A 7,192-nucleotide genomic window follows, 5' to 3' on the forward strand; every position below is an offset into this window, starting at 1 on the left:
TTTGAATGACTTTGTATACTGCAGGGTAGCTTGTGGATTTACTCCAGGTGGAACTAAAGTCTGATTTAACACCTGATTATATTTCACATCATTCATCCACATCTGTGAAGTAACTAAAGGTATTAAATACATGAAGTGGAGTAGACGTACAAACAAATACAAAACCAGCTGATTATTGTGCCAGATTTGTTCTCACATGTGTCTTCCATCTCAGATGGGTTTCTGCAGGTTTTGTGCGTCTTGTTTCCTGACAGCAGAGTGAGGACGCTCTCCCACACGGGGGTCCCGGTACGAGAGGTGGCCGACAGACAGACGTCCACCTCCACCCCGACATCGAGGCTCCGGTACTGCAGGACTCGAGCCTGCAGAGAGAAGGGACCTTTCTTCAGTTCATCCACCGGCTGCAGGGTCTTCAAACTCTGACGCACACGAACCAGACCTGCAGGAGTGATTCACAACACCTCTTATCATTAACAGTTTATCAATAAAACATGGGAATCTCTCAAGTCAATTAGAGCTCCTCCTAGAAGTGTGTGATTTTCTTTCTTAATTCAGAATAAGCAGTAAAATGTTACTCAGTTCCTCCCAATGGAAAAGGATCTGCTAATTCGGAGACTATAATCTTGGTAATTCAGAAAACAGAGGTCAAATATATTTTTTAAGATTTGCATTTCTGTAGAAATCAGATTAAGTATTAAAGGTCTCCTATTATGCTATTTTTAGGCATATATTATGGGTCTCAGATATATAATAACTTATAAAAATATGTCTCTGATGTGGTTTTTGATCAAAATACCAAATGCATGCATTTTAGACATCCCTCATATCCCTCTGTTTCAGCCCTGTTAGGCCCAATCCCAAACCACTCCCTCTACCCTACCCCTCCGTGACGGAGTGAACTCCATCTGTAGCCACACTCGCAGCTCAACGAGGCTCCCTCCTGTCAGATGGAGGGAGTAAATACAGCGGCAAGCTTTGGGACAAACTCCCCTCTCTCCGGCAGAAACAGGAAATGCCGTAACTGTATGTAACAACGGTTTCAAATCAATATCTCTTAGACAAAAAATGTAAATTAATAACTCAAATAAAACTCCAAACATATTTCATTGTGTTACTTCTTTGTAAAGCTCTTTTAGTTTTAAACCTGATGTTTATAAGCTTCTTAGTTTTTGCAACAGTCTGTAAATATACACAACTTTATAATAAAATGCACACATTTACCTTTTTCTAGACTAAACACAGGTATGATCCTAAGTTAAAACATATGAGGTTATCATGAGGTTGTTAACATCGCAGTTTATCAGTGGATGTTTGCTGGAACTACTTGTAAACAGCGTGTTTCCTGACGGACACACACAGCGTGACTCCGGTCAGGTAGAGACCGGTCTCAAGTCAGCACCGCTGCAGACTCGCTGTTTGAGGGCTTGATAGCTCACTCCCCCTCCACACCGCTCCACACTCGTTGGTTTGGAACAGCCCTCAATATGGCGGACCCTCCACGTGAACGCGCAAACGGAGGGGTAGGGTGTAGGGGTAGGGGGTAGGGGGTAGGGGGCGGTTTGGGAATGGGCCATAGAGAAACGTTGATTCTGGGTCCTTAGCTTGAAAAAAAAAAAAAAAAGAGGAGGGGGTGGGGGGGGAGCGCTAATGCCTGCTCAGAATTCTACCAGCAGATACTCAGCTAAATGCTGCCGTGATTAAACACCATCATGTTCAAAACCACGTCAAGGATTATTTCTGAAACAGTATGGAGCTCAAACTCTTTTTCTTTTTTTACCACAAGGTGAGTTCCTTTTTTTATTTCCTGCTTTTTTACACATGCTCTCTCCAGTACATGTTAGCTCTGAGTGTTAGCGATGCATGCTAATGTAAACAAAGACCATATTACGTACAAAACAGTCAGGCATTGTTCCCGATAGCAACGTTTCTGGCCGTGGGTGTAAAGCCAGCCCACATTTCAGATATTACGTCATATCGGATGCAAATCTGGATCAGCTCCGTTGTTCCCCCGTTTTTAGAGATTTGGGTACGGGGGAAAAGAGAGAGGGTTTTGTTTTCTGACGCTGCGTGAGTTCCCTGATTCACCGGGAACACATATTTATTTATTTTGCATGATAGGTCCCCTTTAAGTATTACATATAGTTGTTATAGTTTATGAGACATCAGAAAAACACCACCTGAAGCTATCACCTTAAATATCAGAATATTCTTGATGTGTTTCACCTGCTGGGCTGAGTCTGAAGTGCTGGTCTGTGATCAGCGTCAGCAGCAATCTGCGGCAGAGAACCTCGGGGAAACACAGAGGAACGTCTCGGTAGTCCGAGTCCGGATAATCCCAACCATAACCTGCAGCGCTGCAGAAACTCAGGGGGGTATGCAGCCTGGGGAATACAGTCAAAGAAAAGAGGTAAAAACTTTAAACAATCATTTTCAACTGACATATTTAATTTGTGGTAAGAAATTAACCATTTAACTCAATGTATTATATATTTATTCAAGCATCTAATGGACCAATCTGCGCACTGACTAATTTGACTGTCGCTACTTTCACTATATTTGTATGCTAATACTTTTCTACTTTTACTTGAGTAACATTTTGAATGCAGGACTTTTACTCTAACAGAGTAGGCCTACTCCTACTTTTACTCAAGTACAAGATCTGAGTACTTATACTTCTACTCAAGTACAAGATCTGAGTACTTATACTTTTACTCAAGTACGAGATCTGAGTACTTCTACTTTTAATCAAGTACACGATCTGAGTACTTCTACTTGTACTCAAGTACAATATCTGAGTACTTCTCTCACCTCTGATCATGATGCATTTTAATCACATATGTAAACTGACCTGCAGTTGAGCACAGTGTAAACTACATCCGGCTGGTTTGTGGTTTCTTTGCTCAGGAATCCCGTCCTCTGAGCCACAGCTTTGGTCATGTATTTGATGTAAAGAAACAGAAAACTTGGAAGCCTCTCCTCGTAGAGAACATGAGTTTTTAACGACTTGTAGGAGCTGTAAATGTGAACATAAACGATATACACACAACACATAGAGAGCGAAGAAACCACGTAACTCTGCGCATTGCCCATTATAGCTAAAAAATAATAAATAAAGAGGGTTTAATAAGTATTACTACATATTAAATCACTTTGTAAATCTGCAGAATAATGTAAACACAGGAAAACATGTCGCTGTCAGAAGTACGGAAAGTGAACAGGGACAAACAACACGCAGTTGCTACAGTGACGTTAGTTTCAGGTTGGATCATCCAGCGTCACTAATGTTTATTTTTGCCTCCATGCTAACTTGCCAATTCTGGTAAATAATAATGCCAAAAAAGTACAATAAATATGACTAAGGAGGCACAGCTTTTTTAGCTATTGATGTGTTATGAATTTATTTTATACAAATATTGTATTAGAAGATAATTTAATTCATTTTCAAATAGTTTCTATGTAATATCAATATTCATATTAAATACAAATCCCAAAATCCAATATAAAATAACACGACCGCTCTTAAACCATCCACTATTTCAGGAAATGAAAACACATTAGCACACTTTTAGTGAAAGTCTTTAAAAACTCTTTCATTTAGAGTTTTTTAACAATCACATCATGTATACAGTAGTTAAATTACATGTATTCAGTGTATAATTCATAAACATTCTACATTCGGCACCCAGTGAATTGAATAAAAGTTGTCCATATAATATTTAAATCCTAGGAAAATGATGTGTTACTTATTCAGCATGTTATTGTACTATTAGAAAGTAGACTGTAAATTCAATATGCCCATTTCTGCTGAGATCTTCCTTTTTTACAGTTATTTTTTATTGTAATATTGTTCATTTCATATATTAATGTTTCTGGTCAATACACCGAAAATTCGAAAATCTACTCGGCAATGAACCGGATACTGATTTGTAAATATTCTGCTGTTCAAAACTGGCATTAAATAATATCCAATGTATTGATATTACGTGATAACATTCATATTGAGGCTGACAGGAGTCATTTTGTGAGTCAGATGATTCTGCAGAAGGCTTCCTGAGGTGATGAAGGTTGTCTCCTCCTCCTCCTCCTCCTCATCCGAACAGAAGCAGCAGCACTATGCAGACCGCATTCACCGCAATCAACGGCACTGCAGAGGAACAGACAACAGAGGATTAAAACCAGGACTACTTCCTTACTCAGTTACATTACCAGCATTTCTGAAGTTGAGTTTAAGATAAGATGAAACTTTATTTATCCCCTTGGGGAAATTCAGGCGTTTATAGCAGCAACAGGGTCAGAGTTAAAAACAGGATTCACATAAGGTTTCTTAACCTTCTTTCAATAATGTACCTGTGCTGACCCCTGCTTTAATCCCCCCTGCAGTGTGTGAACCTTTAATGATCCTCCCTTTTGGTCTATCATTGATCAACACTGGGGGTTAAAAGCTCGATACAGTGTCTCGCCCGCTCTCTCTGCAGCCTGAACTCTTTCTAGAGAGCAGCTACCTTCTTATGCTTTTGTTTGGTATTGTTTTGGGTTCTACATAAAACACCTTGCACTACCTCATAGTCACACATCCACACTACTGATATATCACTCCTCAATTTGGTAGCTTCCTTTGTCTATTGGTTTAATAATAATAAATACTTTTCTTTAAACTGTGTCCTTTTCCCATTGTGGCCATTGAAAATATATGCTAAGCCAGTTTACCAGCGCAAAACATTCTTTGGGTAGCAAAGAAAAAGGCCTATATAAAAAGGTACAATGCAGTGATGTACTATCAGTGTCTGATTCACATACCAACAAACTTGTTGATGTGATATCACTAAGATGTATTGTGTCTTTTTGATAAGTTGCTCAGAATATTTAGTAAAAAACCTTGGCTTCTTTTCCACTTATATAACTGTACATTTTCCAACACTCTCTTTCTACATTTTCTCTGTCATTCAATATTAAAACTAGCCTTCTGGTCACATAAAACAAACCTAATTGTGTATAATAATAACAACCATAATACATTTTATTTGGAGGTGCCTTTCATAACACCCAAGGACACCTTACATTTCATAAAATACTCAAAAAAAAGGGTAAAAAACAGCACAATAGAACAATAACATTTAAGGAAGCAGGGAACATCGGGCACTACATTGAGTAGGATGATCTGAACGGGCGAGTCAGATCCTATATATCATATTTTAGGAACTTCATTTTCTTTAATTATTTAGAAAAACAACCCTCCTTTCTCGTTCAGGAAACACTGTACTGTAGTAATAATAATAATAATACACTTTATTGATATAGCACCTTTCGCGCTTGACGCAGCCCAAAGTGCTTTACAGAGCATGACAAAAAATCACAATAACAAACGAGGAACATAATTAAAATATGTAAAAACAATGAAACATTAAAACATGAACAGTGGTACTACTAAAAATGATACTGCACTCTAGGTACTTTTAAAAGTGAAACATTGGAGGATCTACGTGTCCTTGCAGGTTGATCAAATGAGGGACAGTCACTTAAATATGTTGGGGCAATAGTGTAGTGTCGTGAGCACCCACCTCTCATCACGGTCCTCACGGAACGGACGAGGGTCATCAGCTGCACTTTGACCCCCGGTTCATCCCCAAAACCTCCAACACTCGTGTCTACTCCCCACCCAACTGAAGGAGGTTAAAACACACAGAGAGATATACAGAAGTGTCATTATAAAGAGGGAATAAAAACATGCTTTGACTGAGACAATTATATAAATGTACATTGCTTTTTCATTCATTTTTCGACTCTTCAACTGCCAATTTATATATATAAAATAGATATTTCACAAAACTACAATATCTAAAAATATAGAGCCTTACCACTTGTAATACAAGTATACATCATTTTGTATTTCTTTATAATCTCATTGTACTTATATTCTACTATATTGATGTCTCGTCTTCTTTTTCTTCAATGTTTGCTTTAATTCCCAATGAATTAAATGTATTATTAACATACTGTTGTATTACTATTTACTGAAGCAAAACATTTTCCAACACTACATCATAAGGGCTTTTACATTTGATACTTTAAGTATATGTTGAAGCTTGCTAATACATTTATTTTATTTTAGTTTAAGGAAGACTTTGAATGAAGGACTACTTTGCCTTGATCTGAATTCTAGCCTGAAAAGTCTAACAAAAGTAAAATAAAATCGTAGCAATTGTATTTAAACCTCTCCATCACACATTTAAGTCATTCATCAGGGGCTGGTGTAATCACTCTAAAAACCGATAAATACTTTAAGTTTTTAATTGTTCTAGCTGTCAGGTTACTAGCTAGTTAGCATTAGCTTAGCTTTTTTGAATTTCAACTGACATCTAAATGACAAGGGACGGTTATAATTCAAACTACTTCCACTTACTTTTACTCAGAAATCTTTCTTCGTGCAACACAGCGACAGCATTGACGCACAAAATGGCTGCTTGGATGAGAGAATACAAAGTAAAGGCCATGTTGTCTTCACAGGAAGCTAGCTATATGCTAACAGTATTTACATCTGACGTAGCCTACGGTGGCTGAGAGGGTCAAACCGAGTGACAGCTTACGCTTCTTACATATAATCATAATTATTTTATTATTAAATTGAGATATAAAATCCATAAGCAGTAACGTAATGCAGTACAAGTAGTAACACCAGAGTGTGGATTTTTTTACATTTCACATTACATTTGATTATAGTAATGAATCATTACTATAAGCGCTTTATTGTTTACTTTTGTACTACATACTTCCGGGTTGCTTTTGATTATCACCAAAATATAAATTAAGTTTAATTTATAACTACAGTAAGCCCCAATAAACTAGTGGTTGCTTATAATTTGTATAAATAAAATGTATCTGAATATTTGAAATATGAGTTATTAAATAAATGTAGTAAATGTACTTCAAAATGTGTACTTTTCTTGAGTAAACGTACTTTAAATACTTCCCACCACAAACAATAAGGACTAATTCATCAAAATACTAGTATGAGTACTTGAGATACTTCAACTTTACTAAATTATTTTGTTATGCCACTTTCTTCTATTACTGCACTACAATAAAATGACAGATTTACTGTAAGCTTACAAGTTACATTACAAATTGAGATTTTTGACATTTACAACATTTTTTACAACCAACCAATTGTCTACTACACATACAGCCTGAATCA

General features: G+C 37.1%; 2 protein-coding genes across 2 annotated transcripts; both read right to left on the reverse strand.

Moving 5' to 3' along the window:
* Positions 1–107: 107 nt before the first annotated feature.
* LOC307042181 (uncharacterized protein) lies at positions 108–3,275 on the reverse strand. Its single transcript, XM_079685911.1, has 3 exons — positions 2,849–3,275; positions 2,224–2,381; positions 108–439 (listed from the first exon to the last, which is right to left on the reverse strand). The coding sequence occupies exons 1-3, from the start codon at positions 3,088–3,090 to the stop codon at positions 123–125; spliced, it is 717 nt and encodes a 238-aa protein (XP_079542037.1). The 5' UTR covers positions 3,091–3,275; the 3' UTR covers positions 108–122.
* A 138-nt stretch (positions 3,276–3,413) lies between these two features.
* LOC307042182 (immediate early response 3-interacting protein 1) lies at positions 3,414–6,560 on the reverse strand. The gene is made up of 3 exons (XM_079685912.1): positions 6,401–6,560; positions 5,559–5,660; positions 3,414–4,144 (listed from the first exon to the last, which is right to left on the reverse strand). The coding sequence occupies exons 1-3, from the start codon at positions 6,489–6,491 to the stop codon at positions 4,089–4,091; spliced, it is 249 nt and encodes an 82-aa protein (XP_079542038.1). The 5' UTR covers positions 6,492–6,560; the 3' UTR covers positions 3,414–4,088.
* Positions 6,561–7,192: the final 632 nt, after the last annotated feature.

This window comes from Notothenia rossii (genome assembly GCF_949606895.1).
Source record: "Notothenia rossii genome assembly, chromosome: 6".
NCBI lineage: Eukaryota > Metazoa > Chordata > Actinopteri > Perciformes > Nototheniidae > Notothenia > Notothenia rossii.

What these genes read in the sequence shown, in the direction of transcription:
- LOC307042181 (XM_079685911.1), bottom strand. Translation starts at nt 3,090, where the DNA reads ATGGGCAATGCGCAGAGTTACGTGGTTTCTTCGCTCTCTATGTGTTGT. An exon ending in TACACTGTGCTCAACTGCAG is followed by an intron (nt 2,382 to 2,848) that starts GTCAGTTTACAT and finishes TGTATTCCCCAG; the next exon opens with GCTGCATACCCCCCTGAGTT. An exon ending in CTTCAGACTCAGCCCAGCAG is followed by an intron (nt 440 to 2,223) that starts GTGAAACACATC and finishes TCACTCCTGCAG; the next exon opens with GTCTGGTTCGTGTGCGTCAG.
- LOC307042182 (XM_079685912.1), bottom strand. Translation starts at nt 6,491, where the DNA reads ATGGCCTTTACTTTGTATTCTCTCATCCAAGCAGCCATTTTGTGCGTC. An exon ending in AGAAAGATTTCTGAGTAAAA is followed by an intron (nt 5,661 to 6,400) that starts GTAAGTGGAAGT and finishes AACCTCCTTCAG; the next exon opens with TTGGGTGGGGAGTAGACACG. An exon ending in CGTGAGGACCGTGATGAGAG is followed by an intron (nt 4,145 to 5,558) that starts GTGGGTGCTCAC and finishes GTTCCTCTGCAG; the next exon opens with TGCCGTTGATTGCGGTGAAT.